Source organism: Balaenoptera physalus, assembly GCF_965194825.1.
Source record: "Balaenoptera physalus genome assembly, chromosome: 6".
Taxonomy (NCBI): domain Eukaryota; kingdom Metazoa; phylum Chordata; class Mammalia; order Artiodactyla; family Balaenopteridae; genus Balaenoptera; species Balaenoptera physalus.
In genome coordinates this window covers 40485316-40506057 of record NC_138885.1, presented here as the reverse complement: position 1 = coordinate 40506057, position 20742 = coordinate 40485316, and the positions used below count along the sequence as shown (strand labels likewise).

Sequence of the window (20742 nt, the reverse complement as noted above, 5' to 3'; positions counted from 1 at the left end):
ACTAAGAAGTTTATGACTTTAAGGCAAAGGGAACAAATTATTTTTTAAATGTTCAGTCTCTATATGATCCCTGCTGCCCCTACTCTCCTATCTCAAATAAGCCAAATTAATTTTCCAATTTCACTTCCAAACTACTCTCTTGAATGACTGTGTTTATGATTTGGTGTCTTTGTGTGCTAAAGACAAGTAACAGACCAGTTATGGAAAAGAAGAGAAAAAAATTCCTTCCAGTGTTCTCTTAAGACCATGGCTTCCTTTCTAATACATATATATATGTATGTATCAGGACCAAACAGAGTCACAGGACACTGGGTTCAATTTTTACTTTGACAGTAGTGCCATGTGACTCTGAGTCAGTCCTTTCAACACCGTATTTCCTCATCTGTCACATAAGAATAATAAGATTTGCCCTTTACCAGTTTCCAAAGATGTTTCCATATCTGAAACATACTTGGGACTCCCAAAATAGGTTTGATTATTTTGTCTTACTCCATCAAAATCTTAATTTCCTGCTTTTCCAAATTAGGGATAAAAATATTTGCCAACCTTGAAAGTTTATTATAAGAATCAAGTAAAATAATGCATATGTAAAAGCTTTGAAATTTGAAAATGTTTACATGTGAAAGGTCTTGTTATTTTAATACTTTTGCAAATGCATGTTTAAACTAATGCAAGTTATTCAAAAATGCAGTGAGAAATTTCCATCTTTTGGGTCTCCTCTTAACATGAAGCATGGAAGGTCTTCTGGTGGCTAAACGCATTATCAATAAAACATGCATGTGAAAACAAAAAAACAAAAAAGAAGCATGTGCTTGGAGTTCTTCGTCCAGTAATAAAAATTAGTTTGTACCATGACATTCATATTCAGTTTAAAAAGTATTCTTAAGTGTTCACTATCTGCCAGATACTTACTAAGAGTTGGGGACACTTACCTAAGGCTGCTATAACAAAATACCATAGACTGGGTGACTTAAACAATAGACACTTATTTCTCACGGGTTTGAAAGCTGGGAAGTCTAAGATCAAGGTGCCAGCAGATTCAGTTCCTAGTGAGAACTGGCTTCCTGGCTCGTGGACAGCCACCTTCTTGCTGTGTGCTCACATAACCTTTCTTCAGTTGCATGCCCAAGGAGAGAGCATGATCTCTGTGTTGCTCTTCTTGTAAGACCACTAATCCCATCATGGGTACCCCACCCTCATGACCTCATCTAAACCTAATTTCCTCCCAAAGGCCCCACCTCCAATTACCATCACATTGGGGGTTAGGGCTTTAATAAATTAAATTTGGGGGACACAACATTCAGTCCATCATAGGGTATAAAGTCAAAGATGACAGTGTCCCTGACCTCAGGGAGGCCTTATTCCAGTTGAAAGAAGACATAAAGGAAGGACCTCAGTGCAGAGTGTTAAATGCTATGAGGACACAGAAGGGCCAGGAGGAGATGACATGTGTGCTGAGTTAAAGGATGAACAGAGAAGTCAGCCAAATAAAGGGAGCAGGAAGGAGTATTCCTGGTAGAGTAAACGGTATAGGTAAAGGCCCTAACATTGGAAACAGCATGGTTTGTTCAGGGGAAAATGCAAACAATATTATAAAAGTGTAATGTGCCATTTGAAGAGTGGTGGGAGAAGAGGATGAAGAAAAGAAAACATTCCATCTAAGAGGACCTCATGTGCTTTTCTAAAGAACTTGTGGTTTATCGCATTGGCACCGTGCTTCTCACACTAGGGTACTCAAACCCTGGGGACAGGCAAGATTAACATGGCCCAGCTTCTTGGATCCTCAGTTTTACCCAAAACTATGGGAAAGAAACAAACTTGAAGCTGAAGTAGTATTATTTCAAAACACTCTTTGTAAATATTAAAACACCCATCCTTAGGGTTACCTGAGTTGGAGATGCACAGCTGGTATGTAATGGGGAATCGCTGATGGCTTTTATGCTCAGCAGTGACACAGTCAGATTTATGTTCTAGATCAATCACTCACTCTGGTGATGGTATGAAGAATAGATATGAGGGAAGAAAGACTACAAATGGGAAAGTCTGTTAGGAGCTGGGCATTTCCTCTTTCAGGAAAGAGATGCTGAGTAGCTGAAACAGGGTAGGGTTGTAAGTGGGGAGGATTTGAGCACATTTGAGGAACTTGTGGAAGTAAGGTCGTTAGCACTTAGTGATTCACTATGGAAGTTAAGAGAAAGACAGGAGTCAAAGGTCAACCCAGGGTTTGGGCTCAGGAGACTGGATGGACATTGATGCCCTTTAGCAAGCTGGTGAACATGGGAGAAAGTGAAGTTAGGAGAAGATTACAGCTTCAGTTTTGAACATGTACAGTTCTACATACCCACGGATCTCCTGGTGAAGATGCGCAGAATTCACGCCGATAGTCTTCTCTGATTCTCCTCGTGAAGGCGGTCAAAATTAGTGGGACATTTTGCTTTGTCTCCTTCACAACTTTCAGTGGCCGTCTCTAGAGTTCATACATGACCTCGTCTCAGCTCGTAAACTGTTTTCTTTGACGCCTCTCGACCCCTACGACAGAGTAGTAACTGCCTGGGCATTTTCTTAGAGAAGCATCAATCAACCCACCAGTTCTGTGCAGTTCCCCAGTTTTCTGATCTTTTCAGTGGAACAGCATGTGTGACTGACATGATGACTGCGGGTAAATAAGTAAACTAGAAGAAAATCCATTATCATATCACCCACCAATCCTTTAGCTCCTAAGTCCCTATTTCTGAACTTTAGTTCATCTCCAACAACTTCTTCATCTTTTCCAATCTAGTTCCTGGCCTCCCAATTGTAATAAAATAGATACTGATCTCAGGTGGGGAATAAGCATCGGAAACAGATGAACTCATAAGACACAAATGTTATGTCCCTATCCCCCTGTTTTCATGCAAATGTCCCCAGTAATTAAATCAGGAAAAGAAAATGTAGCAAAAACATATCAGCCAAATGGTTTCAAAATTTCAGAAGAAGCTGTAAATATGGTCCTTTTTAGAAGATCAGGTTCTCACTAGAGTATGAGAAAGGGTAACAGTTGTTCTGATGAAGCAGTTTTTAAATTCTTGTCAGTGATTTGAAGAGAGATAACTGATGTATGTTGAAGAAGCTGGCAAAATTTTTAAATAGTTCGGACGCTACAGGGAGCATTTTTTTTTAAAGCAATGTACTCAGAAGTGTTGGCAAGATTTTATTTGAACGTAGCAGTGCTTATGTGAGGAAGTTATTTTGAATTACCCTAGTATAAATATGTATGATTTTATTTGTATTGAAAATTTCCTTTGCAAGTGAGTGACTGAGGGACTGTTATATCTCTATTGCTTGGTAAATGATTTAGGTATTTCATTTTGGAAGTTAAATATTATACTCAGAATTCAAAAATAATATCAAAATCCTGTTTGTGACCACAGTGATTTTTGCACCTACATTAATGCCTTTTAACTCTTATTTGCCATGTAGAACAAACGGCATCTGTTGTTTTAAGTCTGGCTTTTTTACATGGCATTCATGCATGCATGCATTCATTCATCCAAAAGACATTATTCAGTGCCTCTCATGTTCCAAGCTCTATGCTAGGCAGTGGGCAGACAGTAATAGTATTGAACTGTCCTTCCTCATAACGAATTTCACGTAAACATTCTGTTTCCTCCAGGTAATTTTCTGAAGCACAGTGGAAATCTCAAATCCTAGGGTCATATCTTATTATTTAAAAGCTAAGCCTTGTGAAGGTTACGAACAAGGCTATCTTTAAAAGGTAGTTTTTCCTCTGAATAGAAAGCATGGAAAGAAAAGATAAGAAGAGGTAAGGGCCCTGAGTGAGAAATAGGACTTGAAGCAGAGGGAAGAAGAGAGAGGGGAAGGGGAAAGTATTATAATCAGGACTTAATACTTTTTGCCTCAGTATCTTTGGGCAACCAGTTACTGGTCTACGTGAAAATGAAGTTGCTGGCAGGAAAAACACCCAGCCCACTGGCTGATGGAGCCTGTCCATTTGAAGAAGGAGATGGAATTCCCTGGCGGTCCGGTGGTTAGGACTCAGCGCTTTTACTACCGAGGGCCCAGGTTCAATACCTGGTCGAGGAACTAAGATCCCACAAGCCACGAGGCATGGCCCAAAACAACGGAAAAACAAAACAAAATTCCCCATCGTCTCTGTTTTCTTTATTTACCTATTGTGTGGTATTACAGGGTGAGGGTATCATTTATCTTAAATTACAACTACACACCTGCCTTCTTAAGCAAACCATACTTTTATTAATCTACTCCATTTTTTCTCTATGATTTCTTTCCTTTTTCAGAGAAAACCTCTTATTAAATTTTAATATATTTACTTAAAAATAAACCATGAAAAGACTCATCAGAGCCATTTAAAGAGAAAGACAAATATATACACACAGTTCTGCATTTGCTCCTTCATTTTTTTTTCAGAACATGTGTAAAATTGACACACAAGAAAGGGAATAAAACAGTTTGTGTTAATAATGTAATCTGGTACATAACTTGATGAAAAGGAGGTTGTGCCAGTCTAAGTGTTCTATGGTCCCTGCCTGCTAGGCTCATCTATCCTCACATTCTTTTCAGTCGGGCAGCTTGACTTTCAGGGTCTTAGTTCCCCGACCAGGGATTGAACCCACACCCTCCACAGTGAAAGCACCACTGGACCGCCAGGGAATTCCCACTATCCTCATTCTTATCTCAGTCCTTTACAAGTGAGAAATAGGAGATCAGTTTACATCCCTTTAAAGCTTCTTAATGAATGGCAGACTCCACACACAACAACAAATATTTCCTATATAATAGGCACTAGTCCAGGGGACTGGGAAAGAGACATTGGTGAGAGGTCACCTTCCTTCGTCAAATAAATTACTATTTAGAGATCCTAAATGAAGCAATGGTTTAAAAATTTCCAAATGATGTTACTTTGCTTTAATATCATAAAAAGCATTACTTTGCCCCCAATTCAAAGTCCAATGTGATTTCAAATGACCTTCGCAAGCATATTTCACCTAGCCTTGAACTCCACAACTACACAAGAATCCTCACCAACGGAAGCAAAACCTCAATAGAGATCATCTCTACAGAACTACTACAGCAAATTATTGTAAATAAGCTTTCAATATCCCAGATAAATGCTAAATGATGGTAGGTAATACTATAGCTCAGGATCATGCTGATTTCTCTAAAACGAAATTCCAAATACACAGTAGATAGATAAACTAAGCTTTAGAAGAACAAGGTTTTAGTTTTTCATTCCTGTTTTAAAAGGCCACGTATTGTCTGTGAACTTTCAGCTTTGTTCTGTCTCTCTTGTCTAGAAGGGTGCTAGCCATGAGCCAAGAACAATAGGCAAGCCAGCCTCCCTCAACCCAGAAAAATTACCCCGTTGCACAGGAGCCATACCTATGGTTCCACAGTGGCCAAGGAAAAACTTAATAGGAATCGATTTTTTTTTTTTTTGCGTGTAGCAAAGTTACTTCCAGAGAGAGAAAAAGAAGCCTGGTTTGCACTGTAGCAGAACCATTGGAACAATGTGCTCCCTGTGTCCAAAAGCCAGTCCTCCCCTGACACCCTCCTTTCTAGGGCATAGGGTAGAAAAGTCACATACACAGTAGATCATGCCAGGGCCTGCTGACACAACCCTACTCCTGAATTTGCAGGCGGCAGAGTGTAGCAATGTCTTTAGTATACACATATTCTTACCTTTTTTTTTTTTCAAGCAGATGTTTCAGCACTCAACCTGGGGTGGGGGGGGGGGGGAGAAGATACTGCAGGCAAACTTTCTCAGTGCTATTCCTTCCCTTCTACCCCCTTCCCAGTTCCTTCAAACTTCATAAGTTTGAGTTAAGAGTAGGTATAGAGCTTTGGACAGTATTAAGGGCCTCTTCTTTTTACCTTGAATGAGTGATCTTTGACACTTCTTGGCCACACCAAACTGGCTGCCAGAGTGCTTCCTCTTATGCCAGGTCACATAGGGAGAATTAGGTGGGAAAATATTTTTTCTTACAATTGTAAACAGAAGTGTGAAATACATAATGAAATTGTAAAGTAAATTTATTTACCTCAGAGGTTAGAATCGTGATGCTTATAATCATGGGCACTCCACCTTTTCTACTACAAGTTAAGAAATTCCATGTTACTTCTCCAACTTTGTTCTCAGTAAGCATTGATTTCTGTAAAATGCAAGAACCAGTTAAACAATTCCTAATAAAATCATAAAGTAATTAAAATAATTAAATAAATGGCACTAAAATAATTAAAAATGATGAAATAAGTATCATCTAAGATACATGCTACATTCACTCTGGTTTTCTGTAATTTAACTTCATGTATTTTCCAGGTAATTCACGAGAAGGAATTCCTATTTATTGATATGCCTACCCTGTAGCAGACATTTTACATATATTGTCATATTTTTTCACCACAGCCAGCTTAAATTTAAGTCCTCTTTTGCTCATTTTAAAAATGAAGTTCTCAGGGGCTTAATATCTTGTCCTCAATACACAATTAGCACTCACAAAGCAGGGAGTCAAATCCAGTTCATCTAATTTCAAAGCCTATATCTTTGCCACTATAATATGCTGTAATTGAGGAGAATGTAAAGAATCTGGTGTCAAACACATTGAGGTCCAGTTCCCAGTCAACAAGCAATTTAAAAATTATACAAGAAAAAAAACAATTTCCAGATATGCCTGTATCATGATCTCTCCTTCATCACTAACTTGTCCTGTGCTTAGGCCCAGTACTGGGGCCAATGTGAGCGAGCAGGAACTTGCCCATGGGAGTGTCCCTAAGTCAAGGGTCCTGGTGAGAAGACTGAACTAGGAAAGACACTTTATCTGGGAAGCCAGAGGCAACAAAGCCAGAGAAACCATTCTACCTGAGCCAATGCTGTAACTGGAAAAATGAGCCTAAGTGCTAGATCCAAAAGGCAAAATAAGCCAAACATGGAAAAACAAGTACTAACCAAGTCATCCAGGAGGTCTGGAAGTGGGTCACAATGCAGTGTGCAGAGTGGGTGGGCACAAGTGGTTCAGAAAGATGTCTGCGAAAGGTGAGAAGACATTGGATGTCACCTGTATGTGGCGTCTGCCAGGAGGATGGATCTGGCAGATTCAAAGGCCCGTGAAGAACCAGACACTTGAATTCTGGAGAAAGTCATTGATTCTCTCTAGGTCACATCTACACTGCCAGGCCTAGAAAAGCAGGTTTTTTTCTTAGCTATTATTATTTCATAGTTGTGATTATCATGAAGAGAATAATTTTTGAGAGTAAGGTTTTTATATTTAAGTACCTGAAACATGACTGCAAAAAAAAAAAAAAAAAATCACTTTTAGAACGGTGCAAAATTAGAACTGAGTAACATCCAAGATTTATAATTTGACCTTTTAACAGAATAAGGACTGTTAAAGAAGACCACAAAGCAGCATGAAGTTATTTCCAGGTCACTAAACAATCTATAGGTGCAAACAGTTTTTGGTCCCATTGCCCTTTACAAAGGACAAAAAGAAAAAGGTACAGGTCACTCTGAGCCCCTAGGCTGATGTCCAAATGGCCCTTTTGGTAGTTTCAACGTGAAAAGAAGCATGGAATGGATCCTTTGAGAAAGGAAACAATTAAGGGACCCTTTAAGTGTTTTGAGGAGTCTTAAGGAAAACAACAAGAAAAAGAAGTCAGTATTGGGACTAAATATCGCAATAGTTTTTTCCCATAAGCATTTGCATTGACTTTTCAGCTTTTGCATCAAAAAGAAAATCTGGCCTTCTGGATGTTTAAGAGACTAAGGAATTTCATTTTCCATTAGTAAACTGATTTTCTCCCCCACTATAGGTACTTAGAATTAGTGCAAACCCCAGGATAACTACAATTCCAAAAGGAAATGCTCACTCAGCTCATTATGAATGGTCTTACAACAAATACTGTTCTGACAGCCAAATTCCTGGTCTCCAAATTTGTAAGTTTGCCCTTTTTTTTTCTCACAAGTCTTACTCAAGACCGCTTCTGAGCTTCTGCACATTTAACCCTTACAGTCAAAGACAATATGTTACTAAAGAACATGAGAAACTTCAAGTTCATACATTTGGACTAAAAGAAATCTGATATTTATAACCAAATTATGACCATATTGAATACGATAAATTAACTCCTTAACTAACAGAATAAAAAAACACTATTTTCATGTCTGTGGCTACGAATTCTTTGAAGAGGTCTAAAGAACTGTAAACCAGCCAAAAATCCTATGATGCTTTCCATTTTATTTCTTCACTTTAATAACACAGCACTCACTTCTCAATAGAAAAATGACGAATGATACTAAAAGGTAAATAGCTGTTTTTAACTAGTCAAAATTAATTAAATTGTCCTCAATTGATCCGTATATTCCATGTTATTTTTTCAACCTTTCATTACAATAATAAAGCTACACTATAGTGAAGTTTCAGGCACTACTTTATTTAGTTCTCAAGAAAACTCGAAAGAATGGGCACTATTAGTGTACCCACAACATAGCTAAGGAAACAAATTTAGAGTAGATTGTCGGTAATCACACAGGTAGCAACCTGCAGGGTTAGTATTCAAAATAGATTCTTTGGACGTCAACTGACACAGGGGTATAAAAATATCAGGGATAGGCTTGCTTGATCATTTTAAAATAACTTTAAATCAGCCCATACATTAATAAGTAAAAGTAAAAAATTATCTTAAATTCAGGTATGAATTATTTGTCAATTACCTCAATTTTCACTTTTTGACATGTGTAAATAGACATAACCAAAAAGTTCAATGATCAAATTCCAATAAGAAAAAATGGTGCATAATTAGTGCACATCTCTGCATTTGGGGAAGAGAGTGACTTGATTTTACATAGGGTATTGTTTTTCCTCATTAATTGTAGTTCTGTCACATATTTGCATATGACTGCTACATAAATGATTCACAATTGTTAAGAAGTTTTATGGATATCTGGAAAGAATACTACTACTCAATAAATAAACTTTTGCAAGTGTCAGAGAGAAATTTTACATTAAAATGTTACTTTGTTTCTTCATCCTGAGAGAATGAATTAAAAAAAAAAAACACAGTTAAAATCAAGCATTAGATATGCAAATATGTGTTCAGATCAGAGATACCAAAATTATTCAAATGATTAATTATTCATCATAAAATGTCAATTAATAATTATGAAGCATAAAAAGCATCTTTCTAATGTATCTTTATTTTTCTTGGCCTAAAAAGGGCTTAATATACATGTTCAATTGACTTCTAACAAGTTTTAAAAATCCAACAAAGTAAACAAATTGCAAACAAGTGCAAACTCTGAATTTTAATAGGAGAACAACATGCTCAAAATGAATGAAAGACAGAAAAAAAAATAAGGAAAACTAAAACCATAGCCACATTCATGACATATGCAGCTCCGTGTTCACTCACCTGCTAGGCAACAGGGCAACCTGGCGAAGAAAACAACCCAGCAACTCAAGCTGTGAATTTGCTTAGCATGTACAGAACACAGGGCATGATGTTTCTCTCTGAATTGATTCGTGTGGGGCAGGGGTGCTTTAGGAATTTTTTACACTTTCCAAATAGTCATTAAAAGAAAAAGCACAGTTTAAGTTTCTTTAAATTACCTATGGTAATTTCTAAAGTCTGTTAAGCCCTGCTAAAATATCACCATAAATGAGAAAATTTTTCACATTGCTTTAATTCTATAGAATTTCCCTAGAACAAGTATTATTCATTTTTCTTCCAGGAAGATTATATCTTTTAAGAAAAAAGGAAGTCAATTTGAGCTGATATGATAATTCAGAATAGGGAGCCACTATGATCACTGAGATACAGATTTATATTTATTTTATTACTATTATTATTATTATTTTACTTTTCACTGACACCTGGCGAACTTGTTCTCTGATGACCCAAGGGAGTTACTTTAGTCAGGGTGTCCCTGACCTCCTGCTGGTAGATTAATTACATATGAAACATTGTGTTTTCAAAACGAAATGATAAATCTGGACACATAAAGGAGGCAGAAAAGAATCAGAGCGAGAGAGAAGAGGAGATGTTAGGAAACAAAATAAGGGCTTGCAAAAGGGAGATATCAGATAGAAAGAAAGGATAATGTAGGAAAGGCAATTGGGAAAGAATTTCAAGAAAATAAGGATAAAGGTCAGGGAGGGCTGAAAGGAGGGCAAGAGGGAGGAAAGGAGGGAAAGAAGGATTTGGGGTTTTCAATTCCCTGGCGAGACTGCTGGCGTCCGCGCCCTTAACGCCACAGCCTTCCAAGTTGAGGCGAAAGCCACCTCCTCGGGCCTGCGTCGCATCCAACTTACTCCAAGTTTTCTGGTGACTCCTACAGGGCCCCTTTCCGTCCCCCCCATCCCACCCCTTAGTGAGATTGACAGTCGCGTGGAGGAGGCTTTTCCAGGCACAGCCTTTCTCATGGTAATCAGCCCCCAGCATCACCTCGCGGCCGCGGCCGCTCCCGCTCCGTGCGCAGCTCGCGGACCCCGGGGACCGGAAACAAGGCGGCGGGCGGGGAGCCGGCGAGCGAGCCAGGTCAGCTGACCCGGCCGCGGGGCGGGGGTCGCGGGGTTCCCGGGCGGGTATACGTCTGGGGGAGGGGGGGTGTGCGGGGGCCGAACCCCTCCCCCCCACAACGTGTTCCTCCGCCTGTGCTGCGGGGGCCTTACCCTGAGATCAAATGAAGGGACCGAAGCTGGGGGCGTGGGGGACAGAGCGCGCCGAGAACTGGGGGCGACAAGCAGACCTGTTTTGCATCAATAAATTAAGACGCTCATTTGAGTCCTGAAGTTTGCTGGTTCCTGTCAGTGGAGACGTTGCCAAAAAGCACTGAAGCCGAGATTCAGCCTTAACTTCAAAAAATAAAATAAAAATAAAATAAAATGAACTCTCAGCTGGCTGCCCTGCTGGGGCCAGGTGACGTGCGAGATTCCACAGCCCGCGGGCCTCGCAGCAGGGATATTAGAGACGGTCTGAGATTCTCTGGTCCTGTTTTGATTTTGTTTGAAAGGGCTTCTCAGAGAGATGCTCCTGATTTTTTTTTTTTTTTAATAGACTTTCCCCTCCTATCCTAGGCTCAACTCCGAATGGATTGGATTGCGAGTTTGCACGTGAGAAAACCGTTTGGCTTGACTTGGACCCCTGCCGCCCCCCACCCCGTCCACACCCCCACCCCAGTGCAGGGGTCCCCCTTATCACCCTTTGCTTGCAACTCTAAAAGAAGTTTCCCACCTTCTGTGTAACAACACAGGGTAGAAATAATTCCTCTAGATGAAAGATCAATTCCGTTTCAAAAAGAGAATAGGTTCCTTTTTTTTATTTTCTCCACATGGTACAGAATAAACAGAATTTGCTTTAAAAAAAAAATTAGCTGTGGCCAAATTCGAATTCCTTCTACAGGCTGTGTGTTCAGGGCAGAAACATTGTATCTCTTCTGGCATCTGGGCCAGCAAGCGGAGCTGGGGGCAGGGGAGAAAGGGGGAGCGGCTGTGAAAGTTAAGGAAATTGACAGACTGAGAGGTGAATGGGGGGACAGGCACCAGGTCCTGGCTGGAGGGAACTGGAAAACAAAAGTGCATCTTCATACGCTGCCTGGGGTGGAGGGAATACTGAGGGAGGCAGTTTGTTTTACTCAAAGAAACCTTAAAGAATTATTTTTCTCCCTTCAATGTCGATTGCAATATTATTTCACATTTGCATGTATCTGTTGTTTTAATCCCCTTGGTCTGCGCTAATCTCGAAATGGATTACTAATGGGGAAGAAAGACCGGGAAGGAGCGATTCATTTGCAAGGACTTGCTTTGCTGTGTGAGGAGCCGAAAGCTAGCAGCTCTTAGTCCTCTCTCGACTTTTCCCTGCGTCCTGCGCTCCTGCATCCCGCTGATCCCACGATCCCCATTGTCCCCGACCTGGCCTTCGGACTAAGAGAGTGTTCGGTACAAATTTATATTCCGGCTTCCTCCGATCCCACCGCCTCTGCTTTGGTGTGAACTCTCTCGGTCAAATGGGGAGGGGAGTGCCAGGGGCGTGCCAGGCAGGGGCGGAGGGCAACGCACCGGCGCGCTCACCCCTCGCGGGGACGCTTCGCGTGCCACCCTCCAAATATCCACCTTGATGCGAACCTGGAAGATTGCTTTTTACCCCAATTCAAATACTTGCACGTCGGCACTCCCAGTGCTAAGTGTTGAGGCTGTCTCCTGACACTTGAACAATTACTGAGCCCAGAGTAATCAGATGATTAGGTGTTTTTCATGGAAATACTTGTCTTTTTTTTTTTTTTTAAGTCAGATCCTAAGTAACCAGACATTAATATACATAATAAAGAGAGGTGATTTGTCAGCCGTTTGATTGGATCCTTTGACCTGAGGTTTTGCCAGTGAGTGTGTGTCTGGACTGTAAGCTCCAGTGGTTACCTGGGGTCCTGAGGTGGGATCTTGCCTGGAATTACTCCATGCAAGGGACACTTTTGTCCTGGAAATGGGAGAGGAAACGCTGAAAAGCAAACTTCTAGAGAAAGCTGGACTCGATTTTTTTAAAATAAAAAAGTGGGGAAAAGTGGGAAGAGAAAAAAAAAAAAGGATATTAATAATAGAAATGAATCTCAGAGAAGGAACTTGATAAGTCATATATTTATAGAGATAGAAATATTAAAGCAATGTAAAGCATAAAACTGAGAATGTGCCTGACCCATGGTGGAAATCTTTAATTTTCTTTTTTTATTATTAAATTTTAGACTGATGGTCTTGAATGCTCCTCTATAGGTAATTTATCTGAATGGGGTGGGGGAGAAGATTCTCACTGTAATAAATACTTAAGGTAGGAAAGAGGTGAGTCTGTACCAAGAGTGAAAATTTACTTCCTTGCATCCTAAAGGAAGAATTGGTTGTGGGCATGCTGGGTGGCTACTGCTCCCCCCCCCCCCAATAAACATACAAAACACAAAGCCGTGCACCTCTGGGAGTGTGGATGTGGTAACCCATGGGTGGCTTTTCCCTCCTCTGAGTGCAATTGCCAATGACTCTTGCATTCAAAGTCTTGCTTTAGGCACACATTCAAAGCACAGTTCAAAGCAGTTTATCTTCATATAAGTAAAAGTCTAGTGTTGGATCAGGGTTTTATTTGTTTCAGATTTCATCAGACTGAAAACAGGGGGCTGTAACATATTAACAATATTAAAGCAGAAAAAAATGGCATGAGGCTGTTCTTTAGTCCTCTTGACACCTCCACCTTTACCTTTGCAAGGAAGCCCAAAGGCTGTGGGACTGAAAGTTTATTTGTGCTCTGAGGTTCTCAAGTACTTTCACTCTTAAAGAAAAAAAAGAAGAAGAAGAAGAAAAAGCCTCACAGTTCTCTAAGAAATTGAGCCTGAACCATTGGAGGCTAAGGGATTTCTTCCTTTTCCGATAAATGCCTGTGCTCAGCATCCTCAAATTTGGCTGTCTTTATTTACTTCTATATTAGTTCCAATTATGTGCAGTGTAAACCAGCTTTTTGATTAACAAAACAGCAGAGCATTGGTTAAGAACACTTAAACTTCAAAAAAAATTCCCCTGGGAAGTGGGCTCTGAATTGGTTAATAATGTGCAGTACTTGCTAAATTGCTGACTTCCAGATGTGGAAAATATCTTTCTTGTTTAGGACCTATGTAACCTGATTGGATTACGACAGAAGCGTCACGTTGGAAGCTTTTGAGTGATTATTTAATTAACCATACAGTAGAAAGCTGTATTCTCCAGGAAATCCCTTCCATATTTACATAACCAATCCCTTCAGAGCAAAGGTGGAGTCTTTTCTTTTTAATTTTACTTTAATTGCAATATCAAAAAATATATACTCCAAAACTTAGACCCTATGCCGTTTAATATGGTGATCTTCCTTCGCTGCTAAGTTCCTCTATGGCCTTTCTCCTTTTCCTCCTGCCTCCCTACACCCACTCCCTCACTTTGTAGTGAGGTCTCCGTGAGATGTGGAGAGATTCAGAGATCGGTCAACTCAGCAACTCAGCGCTCTATGTTAATTTACTTAGAGACCCTTTTTAAAAATGCCAAACCACTTTTTAGTATTGGGATCCAATCCAGAAATTCATCACACACACACACCGCAACACACACGCCCTAAAATGCAGTTCACATGCAGCATTTTTTTTTTTTTTCTGGCTCTGGCATCTTAAAAGAAAAAAAAAAATTAAGAGAAAGGGCAAAAAATTTAGTTCCAGAAGCCGTGCTGAGAAATCCACACAATTTAATGTGCATCTCAAATCTGGTCATTAGAGACATCTGTATAAGAAGAGGCGATCTGGATTGAGGAACCGGGATCTTTCCCTTTAACTTTCGCCCCGTAGAGTTCTCCAGTTCTGTGAATGGTGTGCACCGTTTTCCTCCCTGTACTCTGTAGGATTTAGTGATGAGGATAATGATGCCAAAGGCTTGACGGGGGGGGGGGGGGGGGGGGCGTGGAGAAGGGAGGGAGGGAGGGAGGCGAGAGGGAGGGAGAGAGGAAGGGAGGGAGGTGGAATTTCATTTCTTCCACTAAAGCGTTTGCGGAGACTTCAAGGTATAATCTATCCCAGATCCTTTCCCAGAGAGAAACTTGGCGATCACGTTTTCACATGATGCTCACGCTCAGGGCGCTTCAATTATCCCTCCCCACAAAGATAGGTGGCGCGTGTTTCAGGGTCTCTCTCTCTCCTACAGAAAAGAAAAAGAAAAAAATGTCATTAGAAGAGGCGTAACACGTCAGTCCGTCCCCAGGTTTGTGTTTCCTGGAGTGGCCGAAAGAGATCAGTTCTAACCTGCTCCGCAGGAATAACGGTCCTGCCTCCCGACACTCTTGGCGAGGTTTTGTACAGTTTGCTCCGGGAGCTGTTTCTTCGCTTCCACCTTTTTCTCCCCCACACTTCGCGGCTTCTTCATGCTTTTTCTTCTCACCATTTCTGGCCAAAACTACAAACAAGACTTCGCAGGTAGGTTTTTTTTTTCCCCCTTTTCTCTCTTTTTATTCCTTTTCGGCATGGTCATCCCCCACCCTCCTTTTACGATTTTCTCCTTTTAAGTGGGGATGTGAGTCTGAAGTGAGGAGGAGTGTCTGTGGGTAGGAATTTCAGGTGGGTTTAGCTCCTTTATGGCAAGCTTTTCCCAAGAGTGACTTCTTCGATTTCTCTTGCACTCCCTCTCTCTCTCTCCTTCCTTTTCTCTTTTTTCCTCCCCCAAATAATTTGCCCTGTACCTGCCCATTCAGGTAACCAAAGGTGCCTTTTACTACCCAGCCTGGGAAAAGTTTTATTGAGAACTATGTGGTTGGAATAAAAACTCTTCAAGGGGAGAGATTCTGCTCTATTTTCACGTCTAATTCCAATTCATTGTATTCAGCAATTAGAACTTGGCAAATACCTGTTAATAATTACAAAACTTGATGGATACAAACCTACCAAATTCGGGAGCAAGTCTTTCTCTTAGATATGGCAGTCCAACCTTTCCCACTGAAGAAGGCTGTTTTCTAAGTAGAAAGTTGCCTGTTTTTGTCTGCTTAGCGAGTTTCATTTCTTTATTTCATTCTTTGTGTGTGTATGTATGTGAAGTAACACCTCACTTCTGTGATGATAAATAAAGAAGTGAAAGTCCTCATGGAACTTGAGTCGTTTACCAAAGTGGGGAGGGGGGGAGTCACTACAGCTGGGAAGAAAACTGCCGTCCGGATATTAGGGTTGTAAATGAAGGATAACTTTTGAAATTGTATTTCAAATGGCAAAGTATTAATGATATAGACATGGATTTCACAGGAGACATAGACACACGAAAATATCCCATTCCACACTTTGGCACTGAAAAGTCGAGAAAGAGAGCAGGAGTTCCCAGGAGCAGTGGTGAGCCCCGCTAACATGAATGTGTTTATCTCCCACCTTCTTCTATATTTTACATGCTCCCCCTATAATGATGAAGGCAAGCTTACTAACTCCAGAGTTAGAAATAACAGGCAAAGCTAAAGTTTACAGCACAAATGCCCTGTCTGTCCCTCACACACACACATGCTCATAAAACTAGCAGCTTACTTTATTAAACATGTATTTATATGCAATCGTGTGTCTCAGCATGAATACAGACAGGCCAGCTGCTTCCTCCCAGACACTTGTGTGACCACTGCTTTATTTCAGGATTTTCCCCAACAATTTCAAATCCATAGGAGAGCCAAGAAATAACAAAATGTGTCAAACTTAAATTAAAAGTCTCCCACTATGCCTAGGTTAAATTCAAGGTGCTTTCTAAATCATCCACTTCCCCTTCTCTCTGCCGCCCCCCAGCCCCACCCCTCTCAGCAAATGTGTGGAAACTGATACTCACTTTCCAGGTTTTCCGCAAAGCTTCTAGCACAGGAGACAATAGGTGCGGGGCGTGGGGACTGAGTGTGTTCGGCAGAGAAAGGGTTAATGGCCCTTGTGTTACAGTTTGCATCTGTTACATCTTTTATAGCCCCCTGTTTAAACTAATCCTCGAGGCACAGCATCTTCCCAACCTCCACCGAGTTGCAGGATTCTCCTCCTCTCCTGCCTGCCTCCGAGGTTCCCCTTCTCCAAGTTTTGACAGTTTCAGCTGAAAAAATGCAGCGCCTCTCTCGATTTTTAGGTACAAAAGTTTCGAAGCCAGAAAAGGATACGATCATTTAGTCGAGCTTAAAAGTATTGCCGTATAGCGATTGGACTTTCTCTTTCCTTTCTTGAGGGGAGAAAACAATTTTCTCCTGGAACTCTTTAAGGGAACTAGGGCGGGGGAGCATGGGTGTGAGTGAGGTGGGGGGAAATAAGTAAATATTGTCAAAGCGGCGAAGGTGGCGGCGGCGGCGGCGGCGGGGGGGGGGGGTGCTGGGGGGAGGGACAGTGTCCGAAGAGGCTTATAATTATATTTCTTATTGCGGCGTGAAACGGGAAATCCTAATTTGGGGGCGGGGGTGTGAGGGGGAGGAAGAGACAGTGCCTCGATCAACTCCGACAGGGGAGGGGAGGGGACGCGGGGCGAGTGGGCTTCCTATAATTACTATTATCAATTTGACCGAGTGTGCTTCATCCGGGAGTTGTTTCGCGTTGTTTGTTTGTTTGTTTGTTTGCTTCCTCGGGGGAATGGGGAGGGGGGGGTGAGTGGGGGGGGGGAGACAAGATGAGAGCTACAGAGAGCCTCGCCTCACCCCAAGTTCCCGAGCCGGGCTGAGGACTTTTCGGAGGAAAAGGTCCGCCTAGCCCTGAGCCAAGCAGCCTTACTGTACCGCCGTGTGCATTCCCTCATACGGTCAGGAGTTATGACTCATTTTGAAGATGTAATTCTTGTCTCTCTGATCCCCTCGCGGGTGCAACACACCAAACAGTAACAAACACAAAGCGCCTCGGGGCAAGGCTGGGGGTGGGAGGCGGGGAGGGGGGCCGCCGGAGTTTCGCTTTGGCGTTGGGGGGGCCGCGGACGGGTGCTCGCCGGGGCCCTGGCCCGGCTCCCCTGGGCGGCCCGCGCGCGTCTCAATGGGCGCGGGCGATGCCCACATTGTCGCTGTGTTTGGTTGCTAGATCGAGCCTGCGTGCTGCCGAAGCAGGGCGCCGAGTCCATGCGAACTGCCATCTGATCCGCTCTTATCAATGAAGCAGCCGATCATGGCGGATGGCCCCCGGTGCAAGAGGCGCAAACAAGCCAATCCCAGGAGGAAAAACGGTAAGAAGCGGTCCGAACCAAACTTTTCTGGGCCGCTCCGCGGCTCCAGACCTGGGGAGAAGGAGGGGGAAAGGGAAAAGCAACCGTGGCGGCGGCGGCGGCGGGCGCCCAGGGCTCGCGGGCGAGCCTCTCTCCGCGGCCGGCGCCGGAGCCCGGCGCGCGCGGCGACTGGACGGGGGGCGGGGGGGGGGAGTTGGGGAAGTGCCGGGCAAAGTGAGCGTCGGGCGCCGGGGGGCTGCGAGCGCTGGGGTCCGGCCGGGGCCCAGCGCCCCCACCCTCGCCGCCCTCTGCGCCCCCGCCCGCCCTCCCTCCGCCTCCGCCTCCAGCTCCACCAGCGCCCGGCCCGCCGGCTCTCCGGCCGGGCTGCGTGAGCGTCCGGCGAGGGCAGGGCGGGGGCCCGGGCGACGGGTCGCGCGGGATCCCCGGGGCGGGGGCGGGGCGGGGGTGGCAGAGGGACTGCGAGAGCGGGAGAGGGGCCCCGGGGCTGTGCCTCCGGCAAGGCTTAAAGTTTCTTTGCCGGAGTCGCCCGGCCGCCTCTCAGTACGCCAAGTAACGGTCCGCGGGCAGCGGGGCCCGGCCGGGCGCGCCGGGACCCCGGGGTGGGAGGGACTCGGCCGGTCCCGCGCGGGGTCCGGCGAGGTCCACGCGGGCTCAGGGGCGGGTGGTTCCTCTCCAGCGGGCGCTGGCCCCGCGCCGGGGGCTGGCGGAGTCGCGGAGCGCAGGGAGACTTTTCTGGGCAGTTTCGACATGGTCAGGAGTCCGTTATCCAGGCTGAGTCAAGAAGGAGGAAGAAGGTGCGGGTGCGAGGGGGACACGCAGAGCAGAGATGGGAGATCAAAGGCGTGACAGCTTAGTAGGTCCACCTTAGAAAGAGTCAGAGAAAGAACAGAGTGAGAGAGGGAGACAGACAGAGAGAGAGAGAGAGACCCCCTAGGTATTACCCCCAAACAAAATCGTGGGAATAAAAGAGAAAAGTGATTGGCAAGAGCGCAGAAGGCGCCTGGGGGAGGGGAGAGAGCTGGGGACCGGAGAGGGTGCCGGGGATAGCTGACGGAGGATACTGAGTTTAAAAAAAAAAAAAAAAAACCAACCCCCCAAAACAAACAAGAGAACTAGCGCCAGCTCAGACTGGGAAAGGAAACTTCTCACTCCCCTCGCTCTCAGCCCGATCACCCGGCGCGGGGCCGCGTTGACGCTCCCGAACTGGACGCGGGGACGCGGCGCCGGCCCGGCCTCCGGCCTCCCGCAAGCCCAGCCCGCGCCTCGCGGGGACCACCGGGGTCCCCTTGGAGCAACTTTCCTCTAGGGAAGACAATTGTGTGCGCCCCCGGCCTGCCCCTGAGCTGCGCGGCGCGGTAGGGGGCTGCTGGGGGCGCAGTGAGGGGCGCTGGAAGGAGAAAACACAAAGACGAGGGAATTTTGATTAGAGACAAATGATGCTTCTCTCTGTCTCTGTCTCTCTGTCTCTCTCTAGGTTTCGTGTGTGTGTGTGTGTGCGCGCGTGTACGTGTGCGCGTGTGTGTGTCTTTTGCTTGTTGTGGTAGAGGTGTCGAGCCATATGGGGGAGTGATAGAGGAATTTTAGTCAGAAACTGTTCGTTATGTTATCCTGCCTTTTCCCTTTGTGCTGCCTTTGATCTATTTGCTTGGCTTAGTATTACAAAAAAACAAGTACAATAATATATTCCGAGCTGCTTCCCCAAGATCCAGTTCAGGCTGCCTCTTTTTAAGTCTCTTTCTCCCTCTCTCTTTCTCTCTCTCCCTCTCTCTCTTAATTTAATTTTTTCTTCACTCTAGTGTCTGGCATTATTTAAGGTGGTCCTTACACTGGAGACCTTCCCTTCCCCATCTCTGGGTAATTTAGTAGACACTAAAATTACACCTAGTGCCCCCCTCTCCTCTCTTGTGTTTCCTCTGTTCCTTTTATTAAATGTTGGTTATTGATTTTCTAAAATCAATGTCTATTGTGGGGCTTTTTTCCCCCCTTACAAGTATCTAAAGCACATTGCTGATCAACTGGATAACAAAAGCTTCGTGTCAAGGAGGCTTTTTTCTTTTTCTTATGTTAAACAGTCATTTTTTGAGAGAAAGGAAAATAAGATTTAAAGCAAGGTTCCCAGAAGTGTTCTTTTGCAGGAGAGACTATTTAGAATATTTGTTTCTTCTTGTCTGCCTCCTCCAACCCCCTTCGGGATTTTGCCACTGTTGACCAGCCTGGCCTCGGCAGTGAAGTCGGGCCAGAGCCCAGGTCTGGAAAAACAGAATGCTCCAGGCTTCCTGGGAGCCCTGGGGCGGGGGCTGGCAGAGGGGGAGGCCTACTGGGGGCTTCGCAGGTGGAACAGAGTGCCAGGGAGGTGCTCAGCCGTGGACACTGCTTGGTGCTCAGAAATGGACACCATTTCCCCTCCGCCCAGCCACTAACTTGGGAGAAGCCTCAACACTCCGAAGTGGAAAGTTGAATTGCACATTTTAAAGGCATTTAGCCCAGACCCTGCACATTTAACAGCAATAATTATTTCCCAATAGTCTGTGGGAAAACATGCTGTGTATTGGTTACTTGTCAGTATTTTGCTTTGGGTTTAATCTGACTGAGCAATGTCCTGGCTTTGAGAAGCAGGTAGAAGAGTTTTTTCCCCTCTTTTTTCATTTTCTTTCTCATCAAGCACATATCCAATGCCTTTCCCTTTGGGAATTGCTAGGATTTATCTGAACTGAGTGGATTTTTCTTCTTTCCTGGATTCATGGAAAAGATGTCACTTTTGAGCTTGTGTCTTTGCTGATAACACTAAATATGATGATGCTTATCAAAATCATATAGAAATTCCTGGAAAGGAATAATGGTACTACTAATCATAGAAGTAGAAGCTGCGTGGGGAAAAAAGAGAGAGAGAGAGATGGTCATCCAGGAAACTAGAATGGCACTTTATATAATTTTAATGAAGTCAACAGTGTATATATAGACTAAGGCGACAAGGAGATAAAACGTGTAAAGCAGTATGTGTGTGTTTGAAAGGCTGGTCAAGAACGTGGGTTAGAAGACG

The 20742-nt window shown here is 43.8% G+C and overlaps 1 protein-coding gene and 2 long non-coding RNA genes across 16 annotated transcripts in view; 1 reads left to right on the top strand and 2 right to left on the bottom strand.

Moving 5' to 3' along the window:
- The window catches only part of LOC309662423, a 153393-nt gene extending 142309 nt beyond the window's left edge, over positions 1 to 11084 (bottom strand). The window contains exons 1-3 of one of the 11 annotated variants that reach the window (XR_014264650.1): positions 10686 to 11084; positions 6965 to 7042; positions 2342 to 6170 (exon numbers count right to left, since the gene is read on the bottom strand). This is a non-coding gene — a long non-coding RNA (uncharacterized lncRNA). Of the gene's footprint in view, positions 1 to 2341; positions 10416 to 10458; positions 10507 to 10685 lie in introns of those variants that run through there. The other 10 variants (XR_014264652.1, XR_014264654.1, XR_014264656.1 and 7 more) reach the window with 10 other exon arrangements.
- Positions 11085 to 14238: 3154 nt separating this feature from the next.
- On the bottom strand, positions 14239 to 16492 carry LOC309662421. Its single transcript, XR_014264643.1, has 3 exons — positions 16353 to 16492; positions 14807 to 14957; positions 14239 to 14702 (listed from the first exon to the last, which is right to left on the bottom strand). It is a non-coding gene; the product is annotated as an uncharacterized lncRNA (long non-coding RNA).
- The window catches only part of ZEB2 (zinc finger E-box binding homeobox 2), a 127383-nt gene continuing 121482 nt past the window's right edge, over positions 14842 to 20742 (top strand). For 2 of the 4 annotated variants that reach the window (XM_082464919.1, XM_082464915.1), the window contains exons 1-2: positions 14842 to 14977; positions 17561 to 17702. In XM_082464919.1, the coding sequence (XP_082321045.1) occupies positions 17630 to 17702 (73 nt within the window). In that variant the 5' untranslated portion in view covers positions 14842 to 14977; positions 17561 to 17629. Of the gene's footprint in view, positions 14978 to 16503; positions 16635 to 17560; positions 17703 to 20742 lie in introns of those variants that run through there. The other 2 variants (XM_082464916.1, XM_082464917.1) reach the window with 2 other exon arrangements.